The 14,336-nt window shown below is 41.7% G+C and overlaps 1 protein-coding gene across 11 annotated transcripts in view; it reads left to right on the top strand.

Moving 5' to 3' along the window:
- SPECC1L (sperm antigen with calponin homology and coiled-coil domains 1 like) overlaps nucleotides 1–14,336 on the top strand; it is a 143,171-nt gene that overhangs the window by 77,020 nt on the left and 51,815 nt on the right. For all 11 annotated transcript variants that reach the window (XR_012089524.1, XM_037994800.2, XM_037994798.2 and 8 more), the window contains one exon: nucleotides 14,000–14,083. Coding sequence is in view for 10 of the 11 variants with exons in the window: in XM_037994800.2 (XP_037850728.2) it covers nucleotides 14,000–14,083 (84 nt within the window). In the remaining variant the exon portion in view is untranslated. The remainder of the gene's footprint in view (nucleotides 1–13,999; nucleotides 14,084–14,336) is intronic.

Raw genomic sequence — 14,336 nt, 5'->3', positions numbered from 1 at the left:
TCCTTAACTTCCTTCTTCATCTTAGACTTGTTCAGTTGTTTAGGAAATCCCACTGACTCTACTTTCAACATATGTCCAGAATAAGAGCATTGCTCTTTTCTCTACTGTCACCTCCCTGGTATAAGCTACCATCATCTCTCAGCTGGGTCCTGGCAAAAGATTCCTAATCACGCTCACTGTCTGTTCTTGACACTGTAGCTTGAAAAACAGGAATCAAAACCTACTACGCTAGTCAAACTCTCTACCACTCCCCATTTCTTTTAGAGGAGGAGCCAGAGTTCTCTCAGGGACCTCCAGACCCTCACAGCCTGGCCTCAGTGTCCTCTCTAGCCTCTTCACTTTCTTGCTCACTCTGCCTCACCACATGGGCTTCTCCACTGTCCCTGAGCAGTTGGGCGTACTCCTGACTTGGACACCTTGTACTGGCACTTCCTCTACTGGAACCTTCTGCTGGATCGAATCTCCTCAGCAAGGCCCTAAGTACCTTATTTAAAGATAGAAACCACTCATTCTCCCACACACCCCTTTCTCTGCTTGCTCTCCTTATCACTGCCCCCCTTCTAACATCCCATATGATTTGTCTATAATTTTTATTTCTTTCTCTCATTTCCCTAAATTGTAAGGCCCATAAGGCAAGATTGGTGTCTGTTGTGTTCACTGAGGCATCCTCAGCACCTGTAGAAGTACTGGACTCTTGATAAAAAATTGTGAGATGAGTGAAAGAAAGAAGAGTTAAAGTTTGTAAAGTGCTTAGCAGAAATTCTTTCCCATGGTAAATCTTTGCTGTTTGTTTTTATTACTATATGTGTGAACTTTTTCTGAGTAGCTCAAGTGGCTGAGAATGATAGCTCTCACTGGCCCACAGTCAAATATTTTAGACGCCTGAGTTGCCTGCAGGATTTTGCTTAGCTGCCAGCAGATAACTAAAGCACCTATACAAGTTGTGTCCTTGGCATCTTTAAAAAGCTCTATGTGTTGAAGGCAGAGATGAAAACCAGGAATTCAGGAACATTTTCACTCTGCTGCTTGGTCGGTATGCCCTAGTTCTGTCAATAGTCAGCCTTTTGACTTTCTTGAGTCTGCGTTAAGTGTAGTCAGAGCCAGTGCAAGCGTGCAGCAGCCTCTGAGAGTAAGCGTAACCCTGTGCCAGTGCCCTAAAGCTGTGAGTCCAGCCTGGGCACAGTGGTGTGGCTGCAAGCCTGAGAAAGCCCAGGAGGAGAGACCCCTATCTGAGGGCACTGAGGTGATCCTGGGGCATCAGAGCACACTGGTGCTCTATGTTCCAGGTGGCCTCTGAGGAGAGTGGAGTGTTGCACTGGGAAATGACTCAGGGTCTTCCCATATCTCCTGAGCTCAGCTGAAGCCAACCCTCAAGGCCTTCTCCACTCTCCACTGCTGCTTTCCAGGCTTATCTTGATGGGGTCAGAGCAGGGCGAGATTTACCAGGGGAAACCAGCACCAGTTGTGTGTCTCAAGCTTACCTGAGTCACTTGTTAAAATATAGAATCTTGGGCCTCCCCTCAGATCTAGTGATGTAGACTCAGTCGCTTGGATATGCCATTTTCACAAGCACCCCAAGTGACTCAGGTATAAGTGACTTTGGAATATTATTGGGCAAAGACAGCGGTTTAATTATTTCTGTTACCTTGGCTTTTGTGGGTGGAGAATGGGTGTGGAAGGTCTGTAGGCCAAGGTTATTGAAGACACAGATTAAATGCGTTAAGATTCTATTCCTGGCTCTCATTTTGTCATCTGGTGATGCATCAAACGGTAGTGCCAGCGGCATGGGGTACATGCCGTCAGTGTACGTAAAAGCTGGTCTCATTCTCCACTTCAGTCTGTTGTCATGCCTTAGTGGAGCCTGGTTGAGACATTGCAAATACAGGAGAAAGGAAACACACTTAGGTGAATCTATATCACAGTAGTTGATCCTGTGATCTTTTATCATAAATAGTCATTCAAGAAAGGAACCACTCAGAAAACTAAGAACAACCAAATGATTCGTGGTTTTCCAAATTGTGATGAGAGTAGGATTTCTGAGCTCTGTCTTAACTGCTTTTCTTCCTTGGTTGTCTTATTTACTTTGGGATGAATTTAAAAATACAGTATGTAGTTTTCATTTTAAAAATGTCGGTGTCCTCATTACTGAAGTTTAAAAACATGCTGCCTCTTGGAAAATGGCGTGAACCTGGGAGGCAGAGCTTGCAGTGAGCCGAGATTGCGCCACTGCGCTCCAGCCTGGGGAGCAGAGCGAGACTGTCTCAAAAAAAAAAGATGCTGCCTCTTGCTCTACAATAGTTTTTTAATCTATTATCCTTTAGCATCATGCACTTGCAGGAAAATGTTTCATACCAGAGAAATCTTACTATAAATGCACTTAATCAAATGCTCTTTTGTTGGTGTTACCGGCAGTTGAATTAAATGGCTAGGGTCATGACTGGTGCCACCTTAGTGAATCTTTGTAGATAGTATATGAATATTAGCATTTGTGCCCTAAGCTGAAAAGCACAGATTCTGCTACCTGCTACATGGATACAGGTAGTTGAAAAGTGCACAGTGACCAGATGAGCTCCAGAATGTTAAGCATAAACCTCGGCTGGCTGGTGTAAATGGTTGAGAAGCCTGGGATTGCCCAGTGTCAGTGTGACACTATCACTGTGTCTCTCAGCTCAGGCATATAGATATCTTAAGAAGTTGGTTAGTCCAAGTGTAGTTGTGTTCTGTAAGGAAATTCATACCATTATTACCTGTCTAAATTGTGTTACTTGAGGTTAAAGATTTTTGTAAACTGAGTATTTTGAAAAAAATGATTTATGTTAAGGATACATGCCATAAATTTATATAAAATTAGGAGGTTTTACTGGAAAGCCAAACCTTCTGCTCAAAAAGTTTCAGAGAATTGTCTTTTTTTACTCTAAATCAGATTTTGCCTCAGCTTTAGATCTAGCCTTAGGCCATGAAAGTCCCAGGATACAATGAGATAGAAATCCTACCCCACTTCACTTTACAGTCTAATTGCATATTTAGTCACTTCTCCTTCTTCTTCCTCTTCCCTGTGGTTCTTGGTAAAAATCAGAATATCTCGGCTCCTGTTTTCTCCCCAACATATTATGATAAAAATTTTCAAACGTAAAGAAATGTTGCAAAAAGTTGTGCTGTGAATTATCCACATGCAGCCTAGATTCTGTGGCATTCTTTTATATTTGCTTTATCACACAGTAAGTTATAATCACTACCCTTCAGCATGTATATCAGTATTTAAGGTGTTCTGTCTCTCTGTATGTTTAAACTCTTCCTTTTGAAATAAGTTTAGACTTAACAAAAATATTATAGTTCCTTCTAGCTTCCCTTATAGGAACATCCTACATAACTGTAGAACAATTATCAAAAGTAAGAAATTAATATCAGTAAAATATTATTAACTAAGCTACAGAATTTATTTGGATTTTACCAGTTTTTCCACTAATGTCCTTTTTAAATTCTTGGATCAAATCGAGGCTCCTACTTTCCATTTAGTTGTCTTACCTCATTAGTCTCCACCAGTCTGCAACTGCTTCTCACTCTTTCCCTGTCTCGCATGACCTCAATACTTTTGAAGAATACTTGTCAGTTATTTTGCAGAATGTCTTTCAGTATGGGCTTGTCTGATATTGTCTTCTGATTTAAGTTGCGTTTATGGGTTTTGTTTTTTTTTTTTTTTTTTTTTTCGTTTTTTTGTTTGTTTTGTTTTTTGAGTTTTTTGAGATAAGGCCTCACTCTGCAACCTCCGCCTCCCGGGTTCAATTCTCTTGCTTTAGCCTCCCGAGTAGCTGGGATTACAGGCGCATACCACACACCCAGCTAATTTTTTTGTCTTTTTTGGTAGAGATGGAGTTTCACCATGTTGTCCAGGCTGGCCTTGAACTCCTGACCTCAAGTGATCCGCCCACCTTGGCCTCCCACAGTGTTAGTATTACAGTTGTGAGCCACCATGCCCAGCCTGAGTTTATGTTTTAATGGAAGGGATACTGCGGAGGTGATGTGTCCTTTTCAAGTTATTTTATCAGGAGTACATGAGATTGACGTGTCCTGTTACTTCTGATGTTAAATTAACCTTGTTCACTTGGTTTGGTGATTGTCTGCTAGGAATTAGTAAATATCTTTGTGTTAGTCCGTTCTTGGATTGCTGTAAAGAAATACATTAGGCTGGGTAACTTATAAAGAAAAGAGGTTTAATTGGCTCACAGTTATGCAGGCTCTATAGGCGGCATGGTGCCAGCATCTGCTCAGCTTCTGGTGAGGCCTCAGGAAGCTTACAGTCATGGTGGAAGACAAATCAATAGCAGGCATGTCACATGGAGAAAGGGGGAGCATGAGAGAGAGGAGAGAGGTGCCACACACTTTTAAGTAACCAGATCTCACAAGGACAGCACCAAGCCATTCATGAGGGATCTGCTCCTATGACCCGTAGCTCCCACCAGGCCCACCTCCAACACTGGGGATTACATTTGAGCATGAGATTTGGAGGGGACAGACACCTAGACTATATCAGTTTTGTTCCTTCTTAAGCTTTCTCTCACTGATTTCAGCACTTATTTATGCATTTTGCACACAACAGTTATTACTGTGGTGTTTCAGTAGTGGCTTTCTATTTCCTCATTCCATCTGTAAGGAATTATTTATATGTATTCTATTGACATCACTCATTTATATTGGTATAGACTCATGGATATTTATTCTTTGGATTATAATCTACTACCATTTTTATTTGTTTTGTTGTCAGATTATTCCATCAGTAGCTGTTGAGAGATTTTTCACATCGATTCCTTGTTCTTTCAGTGCACCTTCCCTCTACCCCTGAAGTACTTTCTGGCACCACGAGATGCTCCAGCCCCATCTTGTTTTTTTTTTTTTTCCTGCACCAGCCCTGGAGTCAACCATTTCTCTAAGGAGTTCTGGTTACTTTTTTTCTTCTTCTTTTTTTTTTTTTTTTGAGACAGAGTCTCACCCTGTCACTGGAGTGCAATGGCTTGATCTCGGCTCACTGCAACCTCCAACCCCTGGGTTCAAGTGATTCTCCTGTCTCAGCCTCTCAAGTACCTGGGATTATAGGTGCGCGCCACCATGCCCAGCTAATTTTTTTGTATCTTTAGTAGAGACAGGGTTCACCATGTTGGCCAGGCTGGTCTCGAACTCCTGACCTCGTGATTCACCCACCTCGGCCTCCCATAGTGCTGGGATTACAGGCGTGAACCACCGCGCCTGGCCAAGTTCTGGTTACTTTTGTTAGAGAATAGTATTTAGAAACCAAGATCCACGCCAGGTGCAGTGGCTCATGCCTGTAATCACAGCACTTTGGGAGGCTGAGGTGGACAGATCATGAGGTCAAGAGATCCAGACCATCCTAGCTAACATGGTGAAACCCCGTCTCTACTAAAAATACAAAAATTAGCTGGGCGTGGTGGTATGCACCTGTAGTCCTAGCTACTCAGGAGGCTGAGGCAGGAGAATTGCTTGAACCTGGGAGGCAGAGGTTGCAGTGAGCCAAGATCGTGTCACTGCACTCCAGCTTGGCAACAGAGTGAGACTCCATCTCAAAAAAAAAAGAAAAAAAAGAAACCAAGATTCAGGTGCTAGATGTGCTCATTGCTACTGGGGTTTCACAGCCTTTAGTCCCTCTCTGGATAGAACTAGGGAAATTGTATGTATATGTACCAACCCATGGATATACACTATCTATCCTATCTGTCTGTCTGTCTGTCTACCTACCTACCTACCTATCTTGTCTATCTACCTGTCCACCCACCCACCCACCTACCTACTTGTCTACCTATCTTATTTATCTCTCTGTCTGTCTGCCTATCTATCAAGAGCTGTAAGTTTGTACTGATACCTGACTCCAAGCCATCACCAATGGGTTCATTCCAGAATTTTCCCTTTCCTTACTTATAACTTCTTTCTTTTGGGGTTGAGAAACCTGGCTCTCATTATCTGCAGTATATTTATTTATTTGTTCAACCTTAATATACATATACAAAGTTACTTAAGCCAGTTCCTTTTTCCCTACTCCCTTCAGTTGGTCTGTCATGGTTTTGTAATGTAGTTAGATTAATTTGTCATAGTCCGCATTCTGTTCTCCTCCCCTCCTCCCCCTCCCTCCCCACTGTTCTGTTTTTTGTGTTTTTTTTAAAATGTATATACAGTAAAATTTACACTCTCTGGTATACAGTTTTGTGGGTTTTGACAAACGCATAGCCATTTGTCTGTCATCATAGTTACACAGTTCTGTACTCAAGAGTTCCATCACCCCCAAAATTCCTTCATGCTACCCCTTTGTAGTCAACCCCTTCCATACACCCCATTCCCTAGCAACCACTGATACGTTTTTCATCCCTATAGTGGTGCCTTTTCTAGACTATAATATAAATCAAATCATACAGCATACAGTTTTTTTTTTTTAAGTCTGGCTTCTCTCACTTGGCAGCATGTTTTTATTTTGCTGTTTTTGGGCAGAATATTTTATAAATATCAGATCTAGTTGGTTGTATTGTTCAAGTGTAGGTCTTCTATATTTACTCATTTCTGTCTGCTTGTTTCTAGGAATTACTGAGAGAATAGTCTTGAACTCTGAAAGTCTGGTTGTGGATTTCTATTTCTCCTTTTAGTTCTATCAGTTTTTGCCTCATGTATCTTAAAGCTCTGTTGGTAGATGCATACCCATTTGGGAATGTGTTATGTCTTCTTAGAGAACTAGCCCCTTTATTTTTATGGTTTTTTTTTTTTTTTTTTTTTAAATCTCTGATAATATCCCTTGTTCTGAAGTCTTTCTTTTCTGATATTGATATAGCTACTCCAACCTTCTGTTGGTGCTTGCATGATATATCTTTTTCTATCCTTTTAATTTAATTTAAATATATGTCTTTAAAGTAAGTTTCTTGTAGACAGTATATAGTTTAGTCTTTCTTTTTTATTCCTTCTGACATTTTGTCTTTTAATTGGTGGATTTAGACCATTCTCAGTTAATATGATTATTGTTATGGTGAGATTAAAATCTACCACCTTGTCGTGTTTTCTATTTGACCCACTGTTCTGTTTCTTTTTCCTGTTTCCGCCTTCTCTTGGGTCCATTGACCATTTGTTATTACTTTGTTTTATCTCTCCTGTTGAGTTATTATTTGTATCCATTAAATTCTTTCAGTGGTTGCCTTAGGTTAAGATTTGTCAACCTTGCCCTTATTGGCATCCACATAACTGTCTGTTGTGGAGGATTGTTTTGTGCATTACAGGAAGTTTAGCAATATCCCTGCTCTCTACCCACCAGAGTGCCAGTGTCACCCCCATCTCCCCAGTTATGACAACCAAAAATGTCTCTAATTTTTTATTGTCACAACTGGGGAAATGGGGGTGATACTCTAATAATCCCCTGGGGGGGCAAATTTGCCCACAGTTGAAAACCAGAGATATGGTTTTCACAGTTTTATTTGTCTAATTTTAGCAGAGAGATGGAAACTATAAGAGAAAATCAAGTAGGAAATCCTAGCCAATCTTGCATATTATCTGCCTTTTCCCTTAGAGACTTTGTTTCACTTAATATCATGTTTTCAAGGTTCATCCATTTTGTGGCATGAAACAGTTTCCTTTCTTTTTAAGGCTGAGGCTGGAAACTGACTCACACCTGTAATCCCAGCACTCAGGGAGGCCAAGGCAAGAAGATTGCTTGAGCCAAGAAGTTAAGACTAGCCTGAGCAACATAGTGAGACTTCATCTCTATAAAAATAAAATAAATAAATAAAATGATATATTAATCATAGTTATTTTAAATGCCCTATAGATCCAACATCTGTGCCATTTGGTTTTATTGATTACTTTGTGTCCTGGTGTAGTGAGCTGGGATGTGGGCTTTTTCTTGGCTTTTTGTATATTTTACAATTCTTTATTGAAAGCTAGACATCTTACATGGATAGTAGATTGATTTTTATGCCTTGAAATGGACACCTCTTTTCTTCTACTTAGATCTTTAAATGTGGGAGTTTGAGTTAATCTGCTCAGGAGCTGGGCTGGGTTTGAGGTTTGTTGTTGTTGTGATTACCCCCAGTGCAGAACAGGCTTCCAGTTTCTCCAGTAATACTTTGTGTTTAGAGTGGGGAATAGTTTTCCAGGGGGCTTTTATTTTATTTTATTTTATTTTATTTTATTTTATTTTATTTGATACAGAGTCTCGCTCTGTCGCCCAGGCTGGAGTGCAGTGGCTGGATCTCAGCTCACTGCAAGCTCCGCCTCCCAGGTTTATGCCATTCTCCTGCCTCAGCCTCCCGAGTAGCTGGGACTACAGGCGGCCGCCACCTTGCCTGGCTAGTTTTTTGTATTTTTTTTTTAGTAGAGACAGGGTTTCACCATGTTAGCCAGGATGGTCTCGATCTCCTGACCTCGTGATCCGCCCATCTCAGCCTCCCAAAGTGCTGGGATTACAGGCTTGAGCCACCGCGCCCGGCCCGGAGGGCTTTTCTTAATGCCTGTTCCAATTTCAGTTTTAGGCTGTCCTTTGCGTTTCATCTTAGAACTCTCTTACAATGCTTTCCACTGAGTTTTCCTATTTATTCATTCACTGAGGGTGTATTTTATTGGTCATATTTGTAATAGCTGCTTTTAAGTTCTTTTCTGCTATTTCTAGGACATAGGCCATCTTCAGGTAGGTTTCCATTTCTTTTGAGTATGGCTCATTTTCTTTTTTCTTTGTATGTCTAGTAATTTTGAGTTGTGTCTTGGGTGTAAGGATCACATATTGTAGAGTTTTTTTGGTTTGTTTTTTGTTTTTTTTTGAGGCAGGGTCTCGCTCTGTCACCCAGGTTGGAGTGCAGTGGTGTGATCCTCACTCACTGCAGTGTCGACTTCCTGGGCTCAAACCGTCCTCCCACATCAGTTCCCCAAGTAGCTAGGGCTACAGGTGTGCACCACCATGTCCGACTAATGTTTTTGTAGAGATGGAGTCTTGCTGTGTTGCCCAGGCTGGTCTCAAACTCCTGGGCTCATGCTCCTCCTGCCTCAGCTTCCCAGAGTATTGGAATTACAGGTGAGAACCACTGCACCTGGCTGAGAGACTTGATTCTATTATATTTCTCTGCAGAATATTAGTTTTTGTTTTAGCAAGCAGTTAACTTGGCTCACCTCAGACTCCAAACTCCCTGCAACTGAAATACCTGTTCGATTATTTTGTGCGTAATTCAGCTCTTTGGAGCATGAGTACTTGTGGACTTCACAAGTCAGTGAAGGATTTGAACAGAGTTTATATACAAACTGTTGGCTCTGTTTTCGTGGCTCTCCCTTTCTGGTATTTTTGCCACACCCTCACTTTCCATCTGCTGTGGTTGTCCCAGGATATGTTGTCTAGTTCTTCAAGACAGTAAGACTGGGTTTTCTACCAAATTTTAGCTGGCCCACTTGGCTTCAATCAGCAAAAGCTACTATTTTAAAATCTATTTGCCTATAAAGTTGATTTGGGAAACAATAAAGGCAAAACTACCTGTAACTATTTCTGCAATTAGAATTAACTAGCAGACCTAGTATGCCCATGTTACGTATCTGTCTGAAGTAATCAGAATGTATCTCTGTTTACGTTTATCCCTTTATCTGAGCCCTGGATCTGCTCCTCTTGGACTTTCTCAGATGCTGTTAACCTTATGCTCTTGATGGATTATTTCCTTCTCCTGTATCTTCAACTTTACGCTCTTTACCGGCTAGCTCCTTTCTGTCATTTAAAAATACATCTTTCCTTTGTTAAGAAAAACAAAATCCTCCCTCTCTTGCCCACTAGCTGCTATACTTTCTTCCTTACTCTTGCTCAATTTATCTCCACATCTTTCCTGTCTCCCACTCCCTCCTCAGCACATTCTAATCTTATTTTTGTCCCCACCAGTGTATTGAATTAATTGCCGTGACCAAGATTACCAGTAACCTCCATGTCACCAAGTGCACTCCCACGCCATCACCTATGTGCTTACAGTTTCCAAACAATATATTCACATCAGACTTTTCTTTTGCACTCTCTCTTATTGCCTGGTCCACATCTTTCCCTAGGTATCTCAAAGGGTTCTCAAATTAAGTGTATTCACATTTCTTCCTTCCATAATCCTCCTCACCTGTCTTACCTCTATATGTGGTACCTCCTTCCTTTTTACCTTCATATCCATCTGTCGGCAAGTCTGTTGATTCTGCTGCATCAAAGAGCCCTTGAATCTGTGTACGCCACATACTCACTGGTACCACCCAAGTCCAAGTCACCATCATCTCTTACCTGTACACTCTAACTCATTGTCCTGTATAAACTGTTACCCCTCTCCAATCTGCTGCAGCCAGAAAAATGCTAACGTGGTAAAACCTCCATTGGCTCCACTTTGCCAACTAGATAAAGTTCAAACACCTTAACCTGGAGTTTGCCTATGTGACTCACGCTTGCCTGAGCTGGCCCTCTGGCCTACCTTTGAAGGCTTACCTCACTCTGCTCTTCCCCTCCCTCTGAACATCACCACAGTGTCCTAGATTTCTTTGGGGGTATGCTAAGCACTCAGTTGGGAACACTCTTTTTCTTCTAAGCTCTCCTTTGCCTGCATAAAAACTATTAATTATCCTTCTAATCTCAACTTTGCTGTCATTTCCTGAGGAGACCTTTCCTGTTCTCCCCTTAAGACCGGGTCACGGTGCCCGCTATGTTCCCAGAACCCCTGGTACTTGTTTTTTTCTTAGCATCCCTCACTCGTAATGACTTTTTGAATGTTTGCTTCTACTCTAGACTCCAAATTCCATGAGATCAAGTTTGCTGTCTCCTTTCTTTTTTTCTCAGACCTTTGCACCAAGCCAAGTGCCTGGCAAGTAGTGGACACCCAAATGATTTTTGTTTAATGAATGAATGAAGACAAGAATAGCTCCACATGGCAGTAGAATAGAATCTGTTACTGTAAATATAATATCTCCTGCCTGCTACACTCAATTGTAATACACTAATCTTATTTCCTGAAGAGAGATAAACCAACAGTTTGACATGAACATGGAAGCCAGCCTACTTAGTAGAGTAGGTAAATGAACCTGTGTTTTTACTGTGACAAATGCCTCTGGGTAGATTTGATTCTCACAGTGGAAATACTTCATGAAATGGCAGCAGTCTGGATTGTGGCTGTTAAAATTTAACACAAATAATTTTTAAAAGAATAACCTGTTTGGGTTCTCAGTGCGTTTTTATGTATTTTCAAAAAGTAGGTGCGGGGCTGTGACCGAGACAGTCTGTCAAATTGAGGCAGACTTGGATCCTTAACCATGCAGTAAGAAACAGACTCAGCCAACATTGGGCACATGTATCAGCAATACATTTCATGAACTTTTTTTTGCAATTGTGCCTATAGTGTGCATTGTAAAAACTTAGACACGTTTTCATGTAGAGAATGACCAAGGCTTATGCCTGTGTCTATAACAAGCACCTTGTTTTGATTTATTTGTCTTTTCAACCTTCATTTTCACTTTCTTAACTTGCTGTGTTTTTCTTTGGGAGACTAAAATTTTTAGGGAAATAACCACCATTTCAAAATTGTAGAATGGAAAATTTGATTAAATGTAAATTGATTTTTGTTTTTTACTATTTCCATGTTCTTTTGACTTTGTTTTGTCTGTCAGATTTTGTGCATAATATACTCTTCCTGTATGGATAAATGCCAACTGCCAACAGAGTTCAGAATTCTGATTGATGCTTGCTTATGGGCTCTTTGCACAGAGATGATGTTTGTTCAAGATAAGAACACTGTAGGGACTCTTTAGCTATATACATCCCATCTTTGTTAAGCTCATCCTTCCACTCCCCTAGGCCTCCAAAGTAGTAAATAATTATAACCAAATGTTCCTCATACCCTTAGAAAATAAATTTTAGCTGGGCTTGGTGGCTCATGCCTATAATCCCAGCACTTTGGGAGGCCAAGATTGGAGGATTGCTTTAGCTCAGTAGTTCAAGATTAGCCTGGGCAAGATAGTGAGACCTCATCTCTGCAAAAAATTAGCCAATGGTGCGTACCTATAGTCCCAGCCCCTCAAGAGGCTGAGGTGGGAGGATCACTTGAGCCTGAGAAGTCAAGGTGGCAGTAGCCAGGATCATGCCACTGCACTCTAGCGTGGGCAACAGAGCATGGTCCTGTCTTAAAAAAAGAAAGAAAAAAAAATGAGGCTGGGTGCAGTGACTCACTCCTATAATCCCAGCACTTTGGCCAACATGGCAAAACCCTGTCTCTACTGAAAATACAAAAATAAGCCTGGTGTGGTGGCAGGCGCCTGTAATCCCTGCTACTCAGGAGGCTGAGGTGGGAAAATCACTTGAACGCAGGATGCTCAAGAGTTTGAGACCAGCCTGGGCAACATGGTGAAACCTCGTCTCTACAAAAAGTACAAAAACCAGTCAGGTGTGGTGATTCACACCTGCAGTCCCAGCCAGTTGGGAGGCTGAGGCAGGAGGATCACTTGAGCCTGGGAGGCAGAGGTTGCAGCGAACCAAGACTGCGCCACTGCACTTCAGCCTGGACAATAGAGAGAAACCCTGTTCCCCCCCCCCACCAGCCCCCCAAAAAAACAAAAAACAAAAAACAAAAAATGAGAGAGCAAGAAGAAGAGGAAGGAGGAGAAGGAGGAAGAAAAAGAAGAGAAAGGAAATTTTGGAGTGAAGAATATGTGTTATCCTTAAGAGATAGCATGATATGCCATTACTTTTGACATCATTATATTTTTAGGAGGGATCATGTTTAAATTGTCAGTTCTTAAAAAGGATTGGTGGACATTCTTGGCTGAGAGTCTTCATTACATACAAGGTTTGGTGTTTTCTCTTAGCCCAGTCACACACCAGACGCTAACCAGAAAGAACAATTCTGATTGTCCTTGTGACTGTCTCCCTGTGTCCTGGTCTGAAGAGTCTTGTCAGGTTGTAGCCCTAGGTAAGAAGTGTGCAGGAAGAGAGTCAGCAGGGCAACTCCGGTCTGTGTTTGGCGGGTGCTGGCAGGGAAGCAGGTCCCAGGGAAGTGATGTTCAACTGAGACCTGAAGGGTGATCAGGTTAGCCAGGATTAGGAGGGAACAGAGGAGGAGGTGAGGGGACAGCTGGTGCCAATGCTCAGGGTACTAAAGGAACTCCCAAGACAGCTTGTATTTAGAGAACAAGGGAGGAGTAGAACAAGGTGAAGCTGGAGATGGTCGAAGCAATATCTGATTGTGTCCTTCCCTGAAGGCTCAGAAATGTTTGACGCTTCCTTGTTGCCCTCAGACTAAAGTCCACATGTCAGGTAATGAAGGTTTTCCTTAATGAGCCTCATCCTCCTTTAAAGCCCCTTTCCGTGCTGTCCTATTTATTTTCCACATACCCCATGTTTTAGCCATACTTGCCTTTATTCTCTAACTTGAATGTCTTTGTACCTTTCTCTGACTGTTGTCGGCTAAAATATAGTTCCCCACCTTTTTTCAGTAAGGCCCAACTTAATGTCATTGGTTTTTTTGAAGCGCCTTCCCTGCTGCCTGAAATCAAAGAGAATGTCTTCTCTGTGGTTTGATAATACTTTTGTCATTTCTGTTACTCTAATTATCCCATCCTGACTTGTCTGTGGTTGTATATATTAATATGTATAGCTTCCACACTAACTGTAGGCACGTGAAGGCAAAGCTTTTATTTAGTTTGTAGCTTAGACCTAGTTGCAGTAGAGGATCTTTGAATTTTGGTGGAATTGCATCAAACAGGTAAGTGGCAGCCCGGAATTTAGAAGTATTCGTCTGTGTGGGGCGTCTCATTCCTAGAGATAAAACATTGAATGGGATGTTCTACTGTGTTCTGTGTATACACGAGTTGTTTTGGATAAACAGACTATGGGAAATTGTTGAAGTTCCCTGGATTGAGAAGAAGGATGAGATTCAAGGTTGAAAGAAGTGAAACTCACCTTCTTTGTACCATTATTACTTTAAAGTTCAGCATCAGATGTCTTTATTGGGATCCTTTCTACTTTGTACAGAGCATCTGTTAAGAACATCTTCAACCAGCCGGCCTGCTTCCCTCCCAAGAGTGCCTGCGATGGAAAGTGCCAAGACCCTCTCAGGTGATGACTTTGATCTGAATTTTTTATTTTTATTGTTTGTTTTTTAGAGACAGGATCTCAGTATGTTGCCCAGGCTGGTCTCAAACTCCTTGCCACAAGCTATCCTCTCACCTTGGCTTCCCAAGGTGCTAGGATTACAGTTGTGAGCCACTGTGCCCAGCCTAGCTAGGCTTTAAATCAGTGGGAGGTCCTGTGCTCAGCTAAAATTACCGTCCAAAAGCATTTTTCTATGTGTGTGTTCTTCAGATTCTTT

Source organism: Chlorocebus sabaeus, chromosome 19, assembly GCF_047675955.1.
Source record: "Chlorocebus sabaeus isolate Y175 chromosome 19, mChlSab1.0.hap1, whole genome shotgun sequence".
Taxonomy (NCBI): Eukaryota; Metazoa; Chordata; class Mammalia; order Primates; family Cercopithecidae; genus Chlorocebus; species Chlorocebus sabaeus.
This window is presented reverse-complemented; position numbering and strand designations above follow the sequence as displayed.